This window comes from Durio zibethinus, chromosome 6 (assembly GCF_047325235.1).
Source record: "Durio zibethinus cultivar Kanyao isolate XHJ-2024 chromosome 6, ASM4732523v1, whole genome shotgun sequence".
Taxonomy (NCBI): domain Eukaryota; kingdom Viridiplantae; phylum Streptophyta; class Magnoliopsida; order Malvales; family Malvaceae; genus Durio; species Durio zibethinus.
Genome location: NC_143167.1, coordinates 8,537,438 through 8,558,514, shown reverse-complemented (window position 1 = coordinate 8,558,514; position 21,077 = coordinate 8,537,438). Strand labels below are relative to the sequence as shown.

At 31.8% G+C, this 21,077-nt stretch overlaps 1 protein-coding gene across 3 annotated transcripts; it reads left to right on the top strand.

Annotated features, from left to right (window-relative positions):
• Window positions 1–1,792: 1,792 nt before the first annotated feature.
• LOC111286791 (uncharacterized) lies at window positions 1,793–16,992 on the top strand. 3 transcript variants are annotated; one of them, XM_022877000.2, is made up of 11 exons: window positions 1,793–4,230; window positions 4,415–4,654; window positions 5,143–5,272; window positions 6,617–6,769; window positions 6,903–7,147; window positions 7,233–7,302; window positions 8,492–8,698; window positions 13,601–13,836; window positions 14,187–14,265; window positions 14,340–14,477; window positions 16,073–16,992. In XM_022877000.2, exons 1-11 carry the CDS (start codon window positions 1,949–1,951, stop codon window positions 16,289–16,291), a joined length of 3,999 nt encoding a protein of 1,332 aa, XP_022732735.2. In that variant the 5' UTR covers window positions 1,793–1,948; the 3' UTR covers window positions 16,292–16,992. The 3 variants fall into 3 exon arrangements, with proteins under 3 accessions (XP_022732735.2, XP_022732734.2, XP_022732736.2); XM_022876999.2 differs by having other exon boundaries at window positions 7,224–7,302; XM_022877001.2 differs by lacking the exons at window positions 14,187–14,265; window positions 14,340–14,477; window positions 16,073–16,992 and having other exon boundaries at window positions 7,224–7,302; window positions 8,492–8,782; window positions 13,601–13,738.
• Window positions 16,993–21,077: the final 4,085 nt, after the last annotated feature.

Sequence of the window (21,077 nt, the reverse complement as noted above, 5' to 3'; positions counted from 1 at the left end):
TTGGACTTTAAATTTCACTGTTGAAAACCAAAACAATGTCAAAAGAAGTAGGAGAGTATACTTTTCAACAAAATAAGTTCAGACTGCCAACTTATTTTAAATCTTTAAAGAGGGATTAGAATAAAAAAGGGATTTTGTTAAAAAAAAACTATTTAAGATTATCATATTAAGGTCTATAAATTTATAAAACATATTGATTAGTCTATAGATTATTATACAATTTAATAATATATACTTGATTTATTTAACAAGGTCTATAAATTTAATTGATTCAAATTTTTTAATTTAATTTTTTTAAAAATTTTTAATGCGAAACCTTTTGAATTTAATCTAAAAATCTTACTCAATTCTTGTCATATATGTCACATTTTCTTTTTCTATATGGTGCATTTTTTGGGGGGTATTTATATGGTGTATTTTTCTTTTTTACTTGATAATTATATAAATAATTTTTTTTCCATTTTTTAGACTGAGTAAGATTTAGTTTTGATCATTGAAATATAAGTTTTATGTTGTATTTTCCTCTCATTTCGTTTCTACCAATAAATCATATTTTTTAATTCAACAGTTAAAGATTTTTAGGTTTTGTTTAGTATATTTTCTCTTTAAATCAATTTAAACATAATGATTTATGTCAAATTTAATGAATTTATAAAAAATATATATTTATTTTGTTACAATTTTTCAATGGATCCAATTTCAATAACTAAAAAAAATCATACATTCTCTTTGTCACTTAACTCATGAACCAAAAATTAGTTGATAAAACATAAAATAATAATAACAGTAAGTCTAATATTTTATAATTTTAAAGTCGACTTTATGAAAAGTAAAAAAAAAAAAATTATATTAAGTTATAATTTTAAATTTTTGTACACTACTCATTTATATATAAAAAAATAACATTTTTATCTATTTCTTTAATTTTTATATCATCTCTTATTACTTATATCTACATTTTTTGTAATCTATCTTTTAAAGCTTTAATCTTTTCAAAAATTTAGAAATACATTTATGCTAATTAATGTATAAATAAATCTATATTTCATATGTCGAAATTATCTTAAACGATTTTCTTTTATCTTTTTTTCAATTCAAATTAATTTTAATTTTTTTTAATTTTTTAATTTTTATTTTATCTTCGTCTAAATATTTTTATCTCAATCACACTTAATTTTTTTAATATTATTTTTTAATGATCTAATGTTAATTTATAAATAATAGTGCATGTCTTATAATTATTTTATTCAATTCATCTTTAACTTAAAATGTATGTTATAATCATACAGTAAATTTGAGGTACTTCATCATTCATCATTTTACTTTAATCTTATGATTTATATCATTTTAGTTCAAAAAAAAATCCAAACATTGAAAATATTGAGACGATTGATTGCAATTCTTAGTAAGATAAACTAAAATGGATATGCATGCCTTAATGGCTTGAAAAAAAAAAATGGAAACGGATTGTAAGACTACAAGTTACAATATACAATTATGAATGGAACTATCGATTATGAAAGATTCACATATTTTTCATCCAAAAAATGTAAGCAAATGTGCATTATTTTATCCAATTCGAAAAAAAAAAAAAAAAAAAGAAGCAATTGTAAGCTCTCTATTTTAAGACAATGATAATTCAACATTAAAATTAAAAAAAAAAAAAAAGGAAAACAAAAGGAAGCTTTTCAAAAGCAAATAAAAAAAAAAAAAAAACAAAGGAAAAGATCAAAAGACCTATCTTTCTCTAAACCTTGCGTTATTAATCTCCGTTTTGTTATTATCATTCTGTAAACCAAATAATTTTCCATTTTTTTGCCCATTCTATAAAAAAAAAAAAAAAAGGAACGCTACCATCCGCCATCAGCCACGTTTTGATCAATCATGGAATCTGATTTTCAATCCAAACACATTGGCAACCGTTGGATTTGATGACTCCGGCGTTGACATGTCGCCGGCGTTGCTAGACCCTGGAGGAGCTTCTTCTTCAACACACAATGGTCAGGCTTCTTCTGTTCCTTTTACAGTGAATACTTTTGGCTCTTTTTCTGTTTCTCAATCTAAGTTTTCACAAGAAAAAATGAACTCATCTTCTAGTTTTGGTTTCGGAGGTGATTTTAGTTCTGGGTTTTCGAACTCGACTCCGAATAATCCCAATTTTAGCTTCAATACGCCTTCATTACAACGACCATCTGGGGGCCTTGCTAAGCCAAGGCTTTTCAAAAGACAGCATTTGAATTCCCACAATTTGAAATCTTCGGGCAATTTAGAAACCCGAGTAGGTCCCGGTTTTAATCCGTTTCGACCTGTTTCCTGTGTTCCCCATCCTAGCCCATCTGATGGGAGTGACTTGGTTGGGAATTTAGAGGGAGAAGTTGTGGAGGAAATGAAGAATTTGAGAATTGGGAAGACTTTTGGTTTTGATGATCAAAGTTTAGTTTCCAAGCTTCCGGATGATTTAAGGAAGTTGAACATTGAGGATAGTTCAAAGGATGATTGGCGTAATGAGAATGATGGCAATGCTGGTAGTTGTGTTGGAAGAGGCGCGGAAACTGAAAAACTTCTGAATGAATTGCGGAGCAAGTTGAATATTAAAGACAGTGAGGATGTTGATGATGGAGCTAAGAAGGATTTTGTATTTAAGGGTGGAAAAGATAGTGATTCTTTGGTTGGAAGCTCGACAGATGCACTTCATGACGGGATTAAGAATTTGAACATAAAGGGGTTTGGTGATGGTAAAACCAATGAGAGAGATGGTTTTTTCTCTAGGAGTAGTGAAAGCTCTGGTCAACTTGGTGGGGAAAGAGAAAAGTTATTGTCAACTGAGATGGAGAGGAAGCTGAATATTTGGAGTGTAATGGGAGATTCTACTGGTCAAACGGACAGGGGATTTTCTTCTTTGAAAATCTTGGGAAAGGATGTTCAAACTGAAAGGTTGGGTGATAAGAAGTTATATGAGTTTGGTAAATCAATTCACAACCAATCTACTTTCCAGCCAGCAAAACGGGGTTTATATGCAAGTAGTAAAGTTCATATGGATCAACTAAAAACTGATATTAAAACTGCTGGAGCCGCCGCATCAACAACTTTGTTTTCATCTCGTGCCGTGCATTTCCAGCCTGGTGCAAATACCTTTGGCATGACTTCTGATAAACCAAAAAAGAAGGATGAGTTTGGTTTTACAGCCAAAGAAGATACTATAGAAACACCTTTTGTAGAATTCAGAACTCCAAATTCACAGACAAATATATTCTTTGGCTTAACCAAAAAATTGGAATTCACTGCAAAAAGGGAAGCTGGTACATGCCCAAAATTCAAGAAAAGGAGGGCAAAGTTGAAGCAGCCTACACCAGTCCAGCTATGGTATGGACCATATTTTATTTCACGTAACACTGATGCTCATGATAATGCAGAGGCTTCTGAGTCTTATTCATCAATGGATGTCTCACCATATCAGGAAAAACTCACTGATACTCAATGTTCAAGAGAATCTTCTGTACCTTCAGATGAGTCTTTCAGTCTTGATAACAAAGATACATCCAGGTGTTCACACCCAGTAGTTTCAAGTGATGCAATAGATGAGGATCTGGTTGCTGCAACACAACATATGAATATAAATGAAGGTGGGGAGAAAGATGAAGAAATAAAAGAGGGGGGTTCTGGAAATGTTTTTGATAAAGGTGTTGCTGCTGAAGCTCCTCTAGAAGATTCTGTGTCTGGGGATGAAACTGAAAGCTTCATAACTGCAGCCGAGGATATAGATTATCACAGTGATATTGCTCTTAGTTCAGCTGAAAATGAAGCCTGTTCAAGATCAAATATTGAGAGGCAAGATAGTGATGCCCAAATGTACTTTGATTCCCCTTCTAATTCAGAACATATAAGTGGGTTTGACTTCACCTTTGCTGCATCGTCTTCTGCTCAAAGTCAACTATCATCACCAAAACGCCACCACAAAAAGAAGAATTTGACTAAAATTGCTTTTGATTCTCCTAATTCCAGTTCAAATATGAGAATTCCTTATGCATCATCCTCTCTACAGTTTTCTCCTTACCCTGAAGCTTCATTACATTTATCCGTTGGGCAAGGCCAGAAAACAGATTTATCTACTTTGCAAAGCAAGGTTGGAGGGAATTCTGTGGTGGACAAAGGACCTGAGGTCAAGCATGAGCCTAATTTGACTGGTGCAAGCACTGCAGCTCAGGAATTATGTGAAAAGTGGCGATTAAGGTTATTATTAGTTTTTGATAATATACGTTCATTCTTTTAAAGCATATAGTTTCTAAATAGATTAGTTATTCTTATTTTCTCATATATCATATTTGGTGCATCTTTTAATGTGATGATGGGACCTCTATTTGTGCTTGACTTCCCTCCACTGATGAATCCATTTTGTTTTACTGATATATACCAGGGGAAACCAAGCCTATGCAAATGGAGATTCATCCAAAGCTGAGGAATATTACACACAAGGGATAGGTTGTATTCCTGCGAGTGAGACATCTAGAAGCTGTCTTGGGGCTTTGATGCTGTGCTATAGCAACCGTGCAGCTACACGAATGTCTCTTGGAAGAATGAGAGATGCACTAGGAGATTGTATGATGGCCATCACAATAGATCCCAACTTTGTAAGGGTTCAACTCAGAGCGGCGAAGTAAGGCACTGCATTTGTTTCATTTTCTTTAATTTGAGCCACCCCCGTTCTGGAGTTGTATGTGTTTCTGCTAGAACTCTATAAATTATTTTCTACACTAAACTTATTCAAGATTGAGAATTTATTTGTTTTGAAGTCTTTGTTGCATCCTGCATGAGGATTTACAAGTGTTTGTTTCAAATTGTTCACAGTCGCTGGTCTGATCCCTATTTTTAATCTTAACCTTTCCATTTGATTGCCCTTTTGAAGTGATTAATATATCTCATTTCCTGCAGTTAAATTACCTACTATGTTTTCCATTTTTTACATGTCTGTTTTCATTTGGAGCTAATATTGCTCTTCATTCTTATCCAGTTATTATTGTTAGGCTGTTGGTCTTGGTATCAATTTGGATGTCAGTGCTTTGGCATTAGTTTGATTTTTGTTTGTTATTGGCTTTCTCTTAGCTCTCCTAACTTGGGCTTCTTCTTTATTTCTTTTCCTTCAAGTTGCTACCTTGCCCTTGGGCAAGTTGAGAATGCAACGCGATATTTCAGAAAGTGCTTACAATCAGGAACTGGTGTTTGTGTGGACCAAAAAATTGCAGTAGAAGCCTCTGATGGCCTACAAAAGGCACAGGTGCTTATTGTTATTATTATTATTGCTCTTCTTTTATTCAAGTCCATTTGATACTGGTTTGTGTTAATTGTAACATTAATTAGTATTTACAATTTATTCTTTAGATCCATAAAGATTAATGAATTTTGAAATAGACCCTATGAATAAATGCATTAGTCTTCATATTAGCTTTTGCGTCTGAGTAGCCCATCTTCTTTGAATTATGGCTGCAGATAGGTCAGTATGTTGTGGTTTGAATTTGCAACAGACCTTTGAAGCCGAATAAACATGTTCCATTTAGTTTGGTTTTTCCACTAGTTTAGGATCTTAAACTACATGAGCCCAAGTTTTTTGCACTGTCAAGAAAATGTTCCTGAGCTTCTCATAATATACGATTGCAATCAGATTAATACGACTGTCATAATAATCACATAGGAAATAATAAACTCCTGGTGTATGCAAATAATTTCATTGCATTTGCAAATGAGTACTGGTATTTGTCCTTAGGCTTTGAGGAGCTGAAGTCCTTTGAACAAGTTTCAGAGCTTGATACTTCTTAGTTTCAACTGTTGCTTCTGAATCCACTATCTTTGACTAAGTGGAACCTTTAATCTTTTGGTTGTAAAAAGCTTGGTCATTAAGATGTCCTACAAAAGTAGTTCAGTGGATCATAGCTGCCCTGCCTAATCTCTCAATGATTCTCATGTAGGAGGAGAATTAATTGATAGATTTCAACTTTTTTAGAAAATCTTATATGTTTCTATTACCATTGATGGATGAAAATAATACATCAATCAGCAGATTCAGGGGCAAAAAGTGATGCCGAAAGTGAAAAAAGTGGAGTACTAAATGAAGCATAATGGTTCCACTTGCTTATAATTGGTGAACAACTTTAAAGGTGTGATAATGCATCTTATGAGTTAGGAAAATTACTATTCTCTAATTATTAACTTGCATGGCTAAATTAATTCACTTCCTCGTTACATGATGTTTTGAGGAGTTTAATAGCTATTTGCTCTACTGTGGAACCACACATTTCTGAATTAAAACTTTCTTGCAAAGTCTGTACATGTGTGTTTTTTTGGTGGTGCTGTAGCTTTAAATATTGGAAATTTGATATCATTAGCTAGTGAAAGGTGTATAAGTGTCTTGATAGCCACTTTTTCCTGCATCGTATATTGAATTGTAGCTTTGGCATTTAAAGATTTTTTTTTTTTTTTTTGGTGATCCTCCTCCTTTCTTTAATATGTTCCTTAACCTTGATAACATGTTAGAGCTTTTCTGAATTTATTCATTTTTCAGCTTTACTATGCTGGTTCATTTGTGGTGGCGATAATGTGACTGATGAGTGGTTTCCTCTGGCAGAAATTGTCTGAATGCATATGTCAGTCTACTGAACTTTTGCGAAGGAAGACATCTGATGACGCAGAGAGTGCTCTGGAAGTAATTGCTGAGGCCTTGCAAATAAGCCTGTACTCAGAAAAATTACTTGAAATGAAAGCAGAGGCCCTTTTTGTTGTATGTGTACTTTTGTTGATATTTACTTGCCTAAATAAGGAACTTCTGAAAGTAGATGGTTTACTGTTATTTAAGCATATATTGAATCACAGGAAGATTGTTGGAATTGTAATAACATTTTTGCTATATGCAGCTGCGCAAATATGAAGAGGTAATTCATCTGTGTGAGCAGACATTTGATTCTGCTGAAAAGAATTCTCTTTCATTCGACATCAATGGGCAACTGGCCAATATGGATAGTTCTGGGTTCTCAAAGGACTCTACCTTTGGAATTTGGCGGTGTTGCCTGATCTTCAAATCTTACTTTCATCTAGGAAAGCTTGAAGAGGCTACTGCTTTGCTGGAGAAGCAAGAGAAATTGCAATCCACTACTGTTAGGTTAAATTCACTGCCCTTCTTATTCAAAATATTCTAATTTATGTGATGGAGTACAATGATTGTTGCACATTTTTAGTCTGTCCAGGGATGGAAGCAACAGTTTGGAATCATTAATTCTATTGACTGCTACTGTACGTGAGCTCTTATGTCATAAGGTATTCCCTTTATATGTTTTTTACTCTTGAGAAACAATTTCTAGTTTATGCAGAACTACGCACAGCATTTTGCTTTTTGTTGTTGTGATTGGCCTTTTTTATCTTTAAGGCAGTGGGATTGACTTTTGAGTGCTGCAACTCCTAGGTACATGTAAAAGCATTTTTCCTTCACATGCTTATAGGGGATTTCAAAAACATATTGCTACCTAAATTTGTGGGATTCACTTACTCTTTGCTTTCAGAAGTAAAAGGCAAAATATGTGTTTATATACAATGTAAAAAATGTTTCATTTTTGAAAAACTACAACGTAAAACATAATTGTTTTTGGATAACAAAATGCATGATTTTACTGCTTTGTAGGACAATTAGATCAAAATTGGTGTTGTATGTTGATTATTTGTTCATTTTTAATCAATTATGATTCTACGTACTGTCATTTTCCTTGTCCTTTGGGTACACATGTTTCTACCATTCCGTTTACTTTATAGCAACTTTTGAGGAAGTAGTACTGATGGCAAAAGAAAAAAAAGGCCCAAATCCAATCGGTTCTGACCTGATTGAACCCATTGGGTGGAATTTTTGGGTTTGGAAATTGTGGATTAGGTTGGGTAAAATCAGGTTTTAAATTAAAAAGTTGGTTCTGGCCTCTGGGTCGAGGCCCTTTTTTTTTTTTTTTTTGCATGGTATATGTTGTATTAAAATATTATGTTTTATTTAATTAATCTTATATTCATAAATATTTTATTTAATACTAATTGAAGACATTAATTCAATAATAAAATATAACTAAGATGTAATTTATACTAAGAAGTAAATTATTTCATGAAATGTACATTAAATAAAATTTTAAAAATAATTTTTGGTTTGGATTGGATTGTGTCGGGAGCAGATGATAAATATATTTTCTAGTCAGGGTAGGGGTATTAAAAATCATTATATAGGTTGAGGTGGCTTTGGGTGAAAATATTATAAAGTCAGGGCAGGCAAAAAATGTCCCATTGCCATCCCTAAGTAAAAAGCTAGTACTGAGAAGTTGTAACAACATCTAAATGGTGCCTAGAAAAGTACCCACATCTATTACCTTATAACTTTAAATTTTATTTCTTTCTTTTTGTCAGAAGTCTGATATGCTTTGTGGTGTATAGGTAAAAACTTTGGTATCAATGCAATTATTTATTTCATCTGCAGGCTGCAGGGAATGAAGCGTTTCAATCAGGAAGATACTTAGAAGCTGTTGAACATTATACTGCTGCATTATCTTGCAACATGGAGTCACGGCCTTTTGCAGCTGTTTGTTTTTGCAATCGTGCTGCTGCATACAAAGCAATGGGCCAAGTCACTGATGCTATTGCTGATTGCAGCCTTGCCATAGCACTTGATGGCAATTATTTGAAGGTTTTTCTGCAAATTGATGTTATCTTTATGCTCATACATATGAATATAATTTTCTAGAGGAAGAAGTGGTGGGAGGAATTTGAGGTGAGAGATTAAATTAGTCCATTGTATTTTTAATATGATTGGAATAAACAGGTATATCAGATTTAAGGGTCGTCCTAAATAAAACATAAAATTGGATAATCTAAACTGCAAGATGCTTCCAAAGGGGGAAAGTCAATGAATTCATCTAATAGCTGCTAAACACATGCACAAGCTCAATTGGTAGGACTGCCTGGATGGTGTTATTGATGTATTGACAAGCTGAGTGTTACTTCACATTTAGGTTCTTCCTCAACAAAGTGATTTATGGAATTAAGAAATGTAAATTATAGTGTTTGCTGAGACAATTTCCTTTTCTCCCTCTATTTGGAATTATTTGTTTGTATAAATAAAATAAAAGGAAAAACAGATGATTGTTGCTTATCAGCTTTTTGTTTATTTCTTTTTTAAGTAGCTTTGGTTGGCACATAACATGTTATTGAAGGATGCAATATAACCATAGATGCTGAATGCAAAGGACATAGAAAACGTATAATTTCTGTATGGTTTAACAGAATTGTCACAGGCTGAGACATGCTTTATAGCCCTTCCACTTTGTTGTGCTTGACAGATGATTATTAAGCTTGCTTCTGTTTAAGGCATGCTTTATGACATGTAAGAATGTGACTTGTGCCTCCTGACACTTTAATTTTTTTATTCAATCAGTTAATGTTGTTTTCTTTATTTCCTTTATATCTTTTTTTTTGGAACATCTTATTGCTTTGTGCTTGGCTTGCTGTTACACACCTTAAAATGCATCTACCAAATGCCTTTTCTAGAACTTTCTCATAATTTTCTTATTCTCTTGCTTGTTACCAACAATATATATTTCCAGAAATTTCTCTCGTATGCCAGAGTAGCCTCAGCATAATATTGTGTTGTATGGGTCTAAAAAATAAGTATATGGCAGCAATGGAAAGTGTTTGTACAAATTGTGTTCTTTGGATTACCTATTTCGTTAGTTGCTCTTTAGACATCTATTTCGAGAATTCAATCCTGGCAGATATTGCTTTCTGAATGATTGGAGCCCTCAGGCTGCATTCTTTGTTGTATGTTTATCCTCTTTCAATACATTTCTCTGCTGCCTATTATCTTCTATGGGCATTTCTTTCTGATTTTATTATATTTGCACCTTGAACCAGAATTTTCTGTGTTGTATATTCTATACTGCTATAGGGTTACAAATATATACAGCTCTTAAGTGCTATAATTAAGGGATATGACTGAGAGATCTTAGGAAGAAAATCTCTAATCAAATCCCTAAATACAAGGAAACAAATAAAGACAGAAGAGAAAAATAAGGAGAGAGATATGAGAGAGGCTTTTCAAGATTTCTAACACTCCCCCTCAAGCTGGTGCATAGAAGTCCTCCATTCCCTGCTTGCTAGTGACCTCCTGGAATCTCACCGTAGGAAGCCTTTTAGTCAGAACATTTGCCAACTGGTTTTCTGTTGGCGTATAATGAGTACTAATCTATCCACTGTCTAGCTTCTCTTTTATAAAATGTTTATCAATCTCTAGTGTTTAGTCCTGTCATGCTGAACCGGCGTATGAGCAATGCTGATTGTCGACTTGTTGTCACAGTATAGTTGCATAGAACCCTGTCTCTTTATTTGCAAATTATTTAAGATGATGTTTACCCTTAACAATTCACATACACCTTGTGCCATAGCTTTGAATTCTGCCTCAGTGCTAGACCGTGCAACAACATTTTGCTTTTTACTTCTCCAAGACACTAAATTTCCTGCCAGAAAAATACAATATCCCGAGGTGGACCTTCTGTCAACAACAGAACCAGGATAGTCTGCATCTGTGTAAGCCTCAAGAATTAGACCATTTCCTTTTCTAAACATGATCCCTCTGCCTGGAGTAGTCAAGGTAATTGAGAACTCGATCCCCTGCCTGAAGATGTTCCAACTTGGGATTGTGCATAAACTGACGTATTATACTCACTGCATACACTTTGTCTGGTCTTGTATGGGAGAGATAAATTAATCCCCCAACCACTCTCTGGTATTTCTCATCTACATCATCTCCTCCCTCATTAGTACCAATTCTCTGATTCAGATCAATGGGTGTACTTGCAACTTTGCTGTTTGGCTTTCTGGTCTCTTTAAGAAGGTCAATCAAGAACATGCTTCCTTTGAGGTAGAAATATTCCTTCCTTAGAGTATGCAACTCCTATACCCAAGCAGTGTTTTAGTCTCCCAAATTCTTTTATTTCAAATTCCTGTGAAAGGTACCTTCTCAGAGAATCTCCTTCTACAGCATCATTCCCGGTGGCTATGATATCATCAACATACATCGGTAAGACTGTAATCTTGCCGATATTCCCATGTTTTATGAATAGGGTGTGATCTCCTTGACTCTGCCTATATCCCTTATGAATCTCCCAAACCAAGCCCTAGGTGATTGCTTTAAGCCATATAGAGCTTTTTGTAACCTATAAACCTTATTATCCCGAAAACTCTCTCCAATCTAGGTGGTGGTTCCATAAAAACTTATTCTAGATCCCCGTGTAGAAAAGCATTCTTTACGTCAAATTGGTTCAAAGGCAAATCAAACATGGCAGCAAGAGATGTTGAAATTCTGACTCTGTTCATTTTTGCTACTGGAACAAAAGTCTCTTGATAATCTACCCCATATGTTTGAATATAGCCCTTTGCTACTAGTCTAGCCTTGTACCTTTCAAGAGTACCATCAGCCTTATTTTAAATGCTAAACACTCACTTGCACCTAACTGGTCTCTTATCTTTAGGTCGATTGACAATTTCCCAAGTTTTATTTTTCTCAAGGGCACTCATCTCCTATCTTATAGCTTGTACCTATTTCTTGTCTCTTAATGTTGAAGCTAAATTTATAACTCTTAAGTGCTATAATTATGGGATATGATTGAGAGATCTTAGGAATAAAATCTCTAATCAAATCCTTAAATACAACAACAACAACAACAACAACAAACTAAGCCTTATATCCTATAACTTTGGGGTCGGTTGTATGAGAGACCCAAAAAAATTTTAGGTCGTAATTTTGAATCTTCTTACACCACTCATTTCTATCACAAACAACCGTTTCATCTCTTAACTTTCATATCATTTCTTATTGCTTACATCCACATTTTTCATGATCTACCTCTAGAAGTTTTGGTCTCTCCCAAATTTAGAAGCTCATTTCTCCTAATTGAAATAGGCCTACATTTCACATGTCCAAACCATCTAAAACGGCTCTCTTTCATCTTTTCCTCAAGTTGAACTACCTCTAATTGTCCTTGAATCTTTTTATTTCTAATTTTGCCTCTTTTCGTTTTACTAGATATTCATCTAAGCATCCTTATCTCAGCTACACTCTTTTTCTTTTCGTGTTATTTTTTAATGGCCTAACACCGAGTCCCATATGATAATGCAGGCCTTATAGCTGTTTTACACTTCACTTTTAACTTTAAAGGCATGATGCGATCACACAACACATTCGATGCTATTCTCCACCTCACTCATCCTGCTTGAATCTTATGATTTGCACCTCTTTCTATCTTAGCATTGCTCTGAATAATTGATCCCAAATATCGAAAATAACTACTCTTTGTACAACCTCACCATCCAACTAAATCACTCTAGCACTCACTTCTCTATTACCACTAAACTTGCATTCCATATATTTAGTTTTAAATCTACTTAATTTAAAACCTCGAGACTCCAATGAATGCCTTCATAATTCTAATTTTGCATTAAGATCATACTAGTTTTAGCAACTAAGACTATATCATGGGCAAATAACATGCACCATGGCACCTTATTTTGGATATGTCTAGTGAGCTCATCCATAACTAATGCAAAAAGAAATAGACTTAGTGCTGATCTTTAATACATTCCTAGGGTACTGGGAAAGCTATCAATCAAGCTTTCAAACATCCTCACATTAGATTGTAACAACTAACAAGCTTAAAATCAAATCCCTAAATACAAGAAAACAAATAAAGAGAGAAGAGAAAAATAAGGAGAGAGATATGAGGGTGATTTTTTTGGATTTCTAACAAATAGTGTCATGAAAAGAGGACAAAACTTAGATGAAATTCTCTAAGTAAAGTTTGTGAAATTCCTTCTTAAAAATGATTTAATAAAAATTTTAATAAAAAATCTAAACCGATAGAATAATAAAGTTCAATGTAAAGATCAATAATATATAAAGAATTAATAAAAATTTCATATATAATTTAAATTTGATAGGTACTTATTCAACGATAAAAATTCTATCAAAATTTTTTAAAAAAATACCTATCTAAAAAATTTATTATTTTTTTAAAATTTTACACAATTTATGCAACACGACTTTTCAATCTATTGGTTTTGATTTTTTATTTTATTTTTTATTTAATCATTTTTAGTAAGGAATTTCACCTAAAAAACTTTATCTAAATCTTTCCTTGTGAGACATTTTGTCATTTTGGTTGTGTAAATTAATATGTAGATTTGATGGTTAGTTATGTTAATCTACTTTTTATTTTCCTCGGTCCTGTGTCAAGCTTATTGAACACTTTATAGTTGAAATGAGTACAAGGATATAACCTCCAGAATAAAAAGAAAAACTTACAAAAACAGGAATTTACCTGTGTACGACACATACACAACCTTGCTTGAACGAAATTCCAATCAACATAGATTGTCAATTAATGTGAAATCCACGAATGATTTTAAAATGATGCCTTTGGAGAGTCTTTTTCTTAAAAAAAAAATTAATACCTATTCATTTTTGGAAATTTTTGTTGTCTTCTATACAATAACTTTCTTGGTAACACATCACATTTGTTTGTGCACACTTTTGCAGGCTATTTCTAGACGAATCACTTTGTATGAGATGATTAGAGACTATGGGCAAGCAGCTAGTGATCTTGAAAGACTTCTTTCTCATCTCAAGAAGCAAATGGAGGCAAAGACCAATAAAATTGAAAAACCTGACAGGTCAATGAACTTGGCACATGAATTGAGACAAGCTCGTATTTGGCTTTCTGAAATCGAGGAAGAAGGGAAAAAGGAAGTCCCTTTGGATTTCTATATGATTTTGTAAGTTTCTTATTCATTTGTGATTATAGTGGCGTTTTGAATGCATTGAGGTTCATGTGAACATGGATCTTGAGGCTACTTTCTTCTTTGGCCTGATATTAAATCATTTGTTAGCTTTTACTCTAAATCTTTTCAAATATTATTATTATCTGGGTAGTAAATTTTAGATTTCATGAAGGGTGTTTTAAATTTCCTGTTCATCTTTGTTTTTCTTTTTCTCTGTGGCCAAATCCATTCATCTTTGTTGAATAATGGAATAGAGGAAAAGTAGCAAGTTTGTGACATTTTGTTGCCCAGTGCCATATTTATGGATTATGGAACCATATTTGTTATTTTAATTGTAATGGCAGGGGGGTTGAACCATCTGCTTCAGCAGCAGAAATTAAGAAGGCATATCGGAAAGCTGCTCTTCGACATCATCCTGACAAGGTTTCTTATACCTGCTGCTATATGCATATTTTTAGAAGTTTGGAGCTGATATGCGAGGTTTTCTACTTATGTAGGCTGTTCAATCACTGGTAAGAAATGAAAATGGAGACGACACGCTTTGGAAGGAGATAAGAGAAGAAGCATACAAGGATGCTGACAAACTATTTAAGATAATTGGAGAGGCATATGCAATACTTTCAGACCCTATCAAGGTAAATATTATCCTCATATATGGAATAAGGAATTTGTTTATGCCTTCCTTAAGGTGCATAATAATACCTTTATGTTTTTGGTATATGGAACTAATTATTGCCAAGTGATTGCTAGCAAAGAGTTCTCAAGTTACTCCCATATTAGGTTTGCGACTTGTTGGATGCAGGGGTGTTCCAGTCAACGGCATGTTTTAAAAGGCAAACAATCTTGAGTTGGGGCCTTTTATGCCACTTATACCTAATAGGAATTTTCTCTTAAAACATGAATCAAATGGATTAAAAGGAATAGTAATAGTGAAGGAAAATATTTTTTTTTTTTGATAGGGGGAGAGAGAGAGAGAGAGGGGCAGGATAATGGAAGTCTAATTCATTCCAATTGGCACTTAATAGTAGATCACAGGTAATGCATATTGTGCGGTTGGACGTTTTGTCCAACTGGTAAAATCCAAAACCCACCTCAATACACCCATAAATTATACTTGGCCCATCTTGTTTCGAAATCCGCCCTTTAGCCCTTTGACCATTCAATGCAGTTAGTCGAAAGTTAAGAGTTAGTCAATAATTACTTACAAATGTGAAAAGAGATAATTACTATTAAATAATTTAAAAATTAAAAAGTTAATTAAAGAATGATGAAAACATTATTTATAATTAAATAATGTTGAAAATATTTTTTATTCAAGTTTATTAACTCATAAGTGAATAAAAAGAGACTGATAATTATGAAAAAAGGAAAAAATATAAAGAAATGAATTAGTTAAGATTATGCCTAATCAATGATAAATTAGGTATAATTTTTAATTTGGTTTATATTTTCTCTTCTCTCCCCATCTAATTTAATTAGAATAATCATTTTGTTTAGATTTATATTTTACTTTAAAATTATAAGCTTTTTTATTGTTAATAAATAATTTTAATTGGTTCATTTTTTTAATTTGAACTTTTCCTTTTTTTCATAGTTATAACTCTCTTTTGTATTTGCTTATGAATTGATAAACTTGAAAAAAAAATGTTTTCATAATGTTCTCTTTTTACATTTTTATGCAACTATTGATTAAGCACATTGGATGGTCAAATGGACAAAAGATGTATTTTGAAACAAGAGGCATCAAAGCATACTTTATGGGTGTTGAGGGGGGGTTTTTGGAGTTTACTCTTTGTCGAACGTAAACATAAAAATGTATATTCCTCAAAACAGTTTTAGATGTACTGTCTTTATGAATAAAACAGTGAAATCACACTCTCTTCTTGTCTTGATCACATTTCATATTTTCTTCAAATAAATTGATTTGGCCGGCCTACCATCAAATGAATAGGAATTGTTTAAGTTGCTGTATACATGGGAAACTCCACCTAACAGTTCCATGTAGTGAATGGTTATCTCAGATCTTTTAGAATAAAAGTGAATGTTAATGTGACTTTATTCCTTTTTCATTTGAGGATCACGCATGCACTACTTCTGCTCTGCATATCATTCTGTTGACAAGCCATAGGACAACTGGCATTTTAATTGTATCTTCTTTTCTTTTTTTTATTTTGTTTTTTGTTGGTTCTGGGAAATACATTGCTTGTCTTGCAACAATGTCTTTCTGCAGCGCTCACAGTATGATTTTGAAGAGACGAGGAATGTGCAAAAAAAACATACCGGAGGTGCATCCAGAGCAGCTACTGATGCTCAAAGTTATTCATTTGATAGAAGCGGTGGTATGCGATCATGGAGGGATGTCAGGAGATCATATGGCTACTCGAGCTCTAAAGGATCAGAAGCCACTCAATCAAACAGATACCATCGACAATCTGAGCCACTTATTTGAAGATGACTTTGAGATATCTGATCAAGTTATACAATGTTGTCTAGCAGATTCAGATTGGTTTAGGGACTCTGCAGAAGGGAATTTAATCCAACCACTGTCAAAGAACTAGGTGCTCACTTGCAGGAGTCAATACCAGATGGTTGAAAGCCTTGGTGCAAGTTAGGGTAATGCCAAGACCTAAGGAGATTTTATGCTGAGAGTTTCTAGAACAGTTTGTGAATGGCTATAAGCTTGAACTAAGAAAGTTGATAGTTTGAAGCCTGAAAGGCCTTTTGCTTCGAGGAAGCTGTTTGCTCAAGAAGGAAAAAAAAAATGTGAAAAGAAACAAGCTCTTTTCCATAATCTAACAGGGAAATGTCTGGACGTTGTAAATGTACCAGTGATATGTACAGACACATTAAGATCAAATAAATGTAACCAAGGAACTTCAAGGCTTTCCAGTTTTTGACCTCCGGCTGACATTCCGCTAAATCAAGAGAGCAATTTGTTTTTTAATTGGTCATGGGTTCATAGAGTTGATATCAATTATGTTTTTTACTTTCCCCTTCTTTCCAGATTGATTGTATGATTTCATCGCTTGTTTATGCAGAGATGAGGAGCTTTGAAATGTACTATAACAGGAAGCAAAGATGTTTGATTGTACAGTTGTTTCAGCAGCATAAAGTGAATGTTTGAATGAGAACACTTTTGATCTTCTGTTACTTTGCTTCTCTTTTTTAGTTGATTTTGGTGATTCATTGTAGGACTTTATTTCTATTTCACCATTTTGGTTTAATCATTCTTATTATTCTATTGTATTACATTATTACTGCTCTAGAAATGTTTGTATTTGGTGATGTTACCCAGTGATTACAAATAAATTGCGGTATTTGGTATCATATGAAGGTATAAAAAATCATAAAATAACATAAGTAATAACCCTATCGTGACATTTGAAAATGCATTAATTTATTCTTGTATTCTAAACATAAAATATAAAATATTATCATACTTTTTGGGTAAAATTAGATTTAATAATCTAAAATATTATATAGTGACAAAATATGAAAATGATATGAAAAAAATACATAAAAATGACGGTTAAAAATTTTAATAAAAATCATATGTGAGTTTAATAAAATCAAATATATATATTTTGTATTTTTATATCGATATAAATTGTGATATATAATTTTCATATAAAATATAATATGAATATATAAATTGTTAATTTTTGCACTATATGAATATGTAAATTATCATATGTAGGTAAGGTATAACTAACTTGAACAATTTATTACTTGAGAATAATTATGAAAATGTTGAAAAAATCTTTTAATATGTTAAAAGGGAAATTTTATCCCAACTAGTAATTAGTGACACTAGTTAACAGAGACGGATGTACAATGGGGGCATTAGGGGTAGTTATCTCAATTGAGATCTTTATCATTTTAAAAATATATTATAAAAATATTTAAAAAGTTTAATTTTTTTATAATACCCCGCTGAATATATATATATATATATATAATATATGTAAAAGTCAAACTTACATTAATTAAAAGTGATAGGTTTGTGAATAAAAAAAAATTTAAGATTATTATAAAAAAAAAAAAAGCAAAATTGATTGCAAATAAAAGTAATCGGTTTTTCATTTTCCTCCATCTTCCCCACTTTTGTAACTTTTAGTTTTTTAGACAAAAACAGGGAGAATCAGAGAAGAAAATTCAAGAAGTAAAAAGAGAAAAAAGAGTCTTTAAACTAAAGAAACAAGTTAAAAGTTGGTTATCTTTTTTTTTTTCTAGCAAGATATTCAAATAAATTATTTTTTTATATATTTTTATAATTAGTCAATCATTTTTTTTATGTATTTTTATATATAGTGTTTATTTACTATTTGAAATTTGTTACATTGATGAAATGATTTGATCATGTATTCATGTTATTGATAGCATTTATATTTTTTTTATCATGTTTGAATGTTTTATGTTTTATATTTTTCTTTATTTTTTTGGTTATTACTCATTCAACTAATAATTTTAAGTTTGGTAAAAATTAATTTTTATGTGGAGATTATAAAATTAGTTAAAAGTTCTATTTGATTTCTTACATAACAGTCTGGTTATATTATATGAATTACATTTCTACTTATATATTTCAAATATAAGGTCAATTGATCGTCATTAACATGCATAATTGTATTTTGAATATGTGTTCTTATTTTTTATAAATTATATAAACTAAACTATTTAATTTAATTAATAAAGGAGAAATATCCCATTAAGAGGAAGTCAATTTTTGAATAATCATTTGGAATTAATACTAGTGGCATACAATATTGTACAAAGCAAGTTTGTGTTGAATTAAATTTAGGCTATCTTCCTCATATCCTGGGTTACGGAAATTTTTTTTTGACTATAATACTAATGATAGAGACAAAGTTTGAAAAGCTTATTTGTAAAAAAGTCCATGTAAACCTTGTGAACATAATTTTTCTCCAAGAAAAATTGAAAAGGCATTACGTCATTTTATTTCTACGTAGTTCAAAGAGTATGCTAATTAGTTGGAATATAATATAGAGAAGGATAATGCTTTTTGTTTGTGTTATCTTTATAAAATAGATATTTTAGAGCAAGCAGGTAGTGATTGTTTTGTTTCAAATGGATTCACAAATTGGAAAAGGAAATAAAGATTTGATATTCATGTTGGAAGTCCTATAGTGCTCATAACAAAGCTTGGAAGTGTTGTCAAGATTTGCTAAATCAAAAACAACATATCTAATTTGCTTTTGCAAAAAAATCCAATCAAGCACGAAAAAATTATAGAGTTTGCTTAACTGTAACACTTGATTGTATTTGTTTTCTTTTATGTCAAGGTTAGGCATTTCGTGTTAGAGATGAAACTGAGAATTCTCATAATCAAGGAAATTTTCTTAAGCTTCTTAAATTTCTTACCAATTATAACGAAACCATTAATAGTGTTGTCTTGGAGAATGCATCGAGAAATTTAAAAATAATAGCACATAATATTCAAAAAGATCTTGTTCGTGCTGTAGCAATTAAGACTACCAATACTATCATGAGAGATCTTGAAGATAGATTATTTTCTATTTACTTGATGAATCTCGTGATGTTTCAATCAAAGAACAAGCTGTTATTGCTTTACATTATGTGGATTCTAAAGGACATGTTATAAGATATTTTTTAGGTATAATACATGTCAGTGATACAACTGCTTTGTCACTTAAAACAACTATTGAAGCATTATTCTTTAAACATAATTTGAGTATGTCAAGGATTTGTGGGCAAGGTTATGATGGAGCAAGCAACAAGTAAGGTGAATTCAATGGATTTAAAACTTTGATCATGCATCTACTTATTACGGTCATTGTTTTGCTCATTAACTTCAATTGAAACTTGTAGCCGTGACAAAGAATCATGTTTAAATTGCATTACTTTTCAACATTATGACAAATGTGGTGAATATTGTTAGGGTTTCATGTAAACGAAGAGATGTTCTTTGAGAAAAACAACTTGATAAAGTTGTTGAGGCATTACGAGTCATTGAACTTTCTACAGGGAAGGGGTTTAAACCAAAGAATAAGTTTTCAACAAGTGGGGGATACATGATGGGGTTCATATTATTGAACCTTGATAAATTTGATCTTTATGTTTAATTCCATTATTGATGTGTTTGAAATTGTTATGGAGGATGGGAATAGCTTAGAGTAAAGAGGTGAAGCTTCTACTTTATTAGATTTGACTCAATCTTTTGACTTTGCTTTCAACTTGCATTTGATGAAAAATATCTTGAGGATTACAAATAAATTGTCCTTGGAATTACAAAGGTGAGATCAAGATATTATGAATAAAATGGCATTAGTAAAAGTAGCAAAATAACAACTACAAACAATGAGAGATGATGAATGAGAATCTTTGTATAAAGAGATTTTTTTATTTTGTAAGAAAAATAATAATGGCATCTCAAATATGGATGATATGTTTATAACTCGTAGAAGACCTCGACGTAATGCTCTAACAATGACAAATTTATATTATTATCGAGTTAAGTTGTTTTATACAGTAATTGATATGCAACTTCAAGAGCTCAACAATCGTTTTAATGAGATGAAATAAAGTTATTTTTTTGTGTGGCTTTTTTAAATCCTTGTGATTCTTTTGCAGTTTTTTATAAGGGAAAGTTGATTCATTTTGCTCAATTTTATCCAGCTGAATTTTTTAATGTTGAACTACTAATTCTTGACAATCAACTTGAAACTTACATTATTGATTTAAGATCTAATGATAAGTTTACAAGTTTGAAAAGTATTAGTGATCTTTCCATGAAACTTGTTAAGACAAAAAAAATATTTTATGTATCCATTGGTATGCTTACTTGTGGAATTAGGTTTAATATTACCAATTTCTATTGCATCAGTTAAAAGAGCTTTTTCTACTATAAAGATTGTGAAGAACTGTTTGTGCAACCAAATGAGAGATTCTTGAATGAATGATTGTTTGGTTACATATATAGAGAAAGATATATTTTGTAATATTGACAATAAAAAAATTTTACAATGCTTTCAAAATATGAAAAGTCGTAATGAACAATTGTAATATATTATTTTTATGTATACTAAAATAATTTTTTTATGCATCGTAGTTAACTTATATATATTCGGTATTATATGTATTTTTGCTCCCATTAAGTATAAATCATGGATCCATCCCTGCTAGTTAAGGTGATATTTAAAGAAAAAAAAGTGTAGTTAATACATAATTTTTTAATGTAGTAAAAACAATTCATC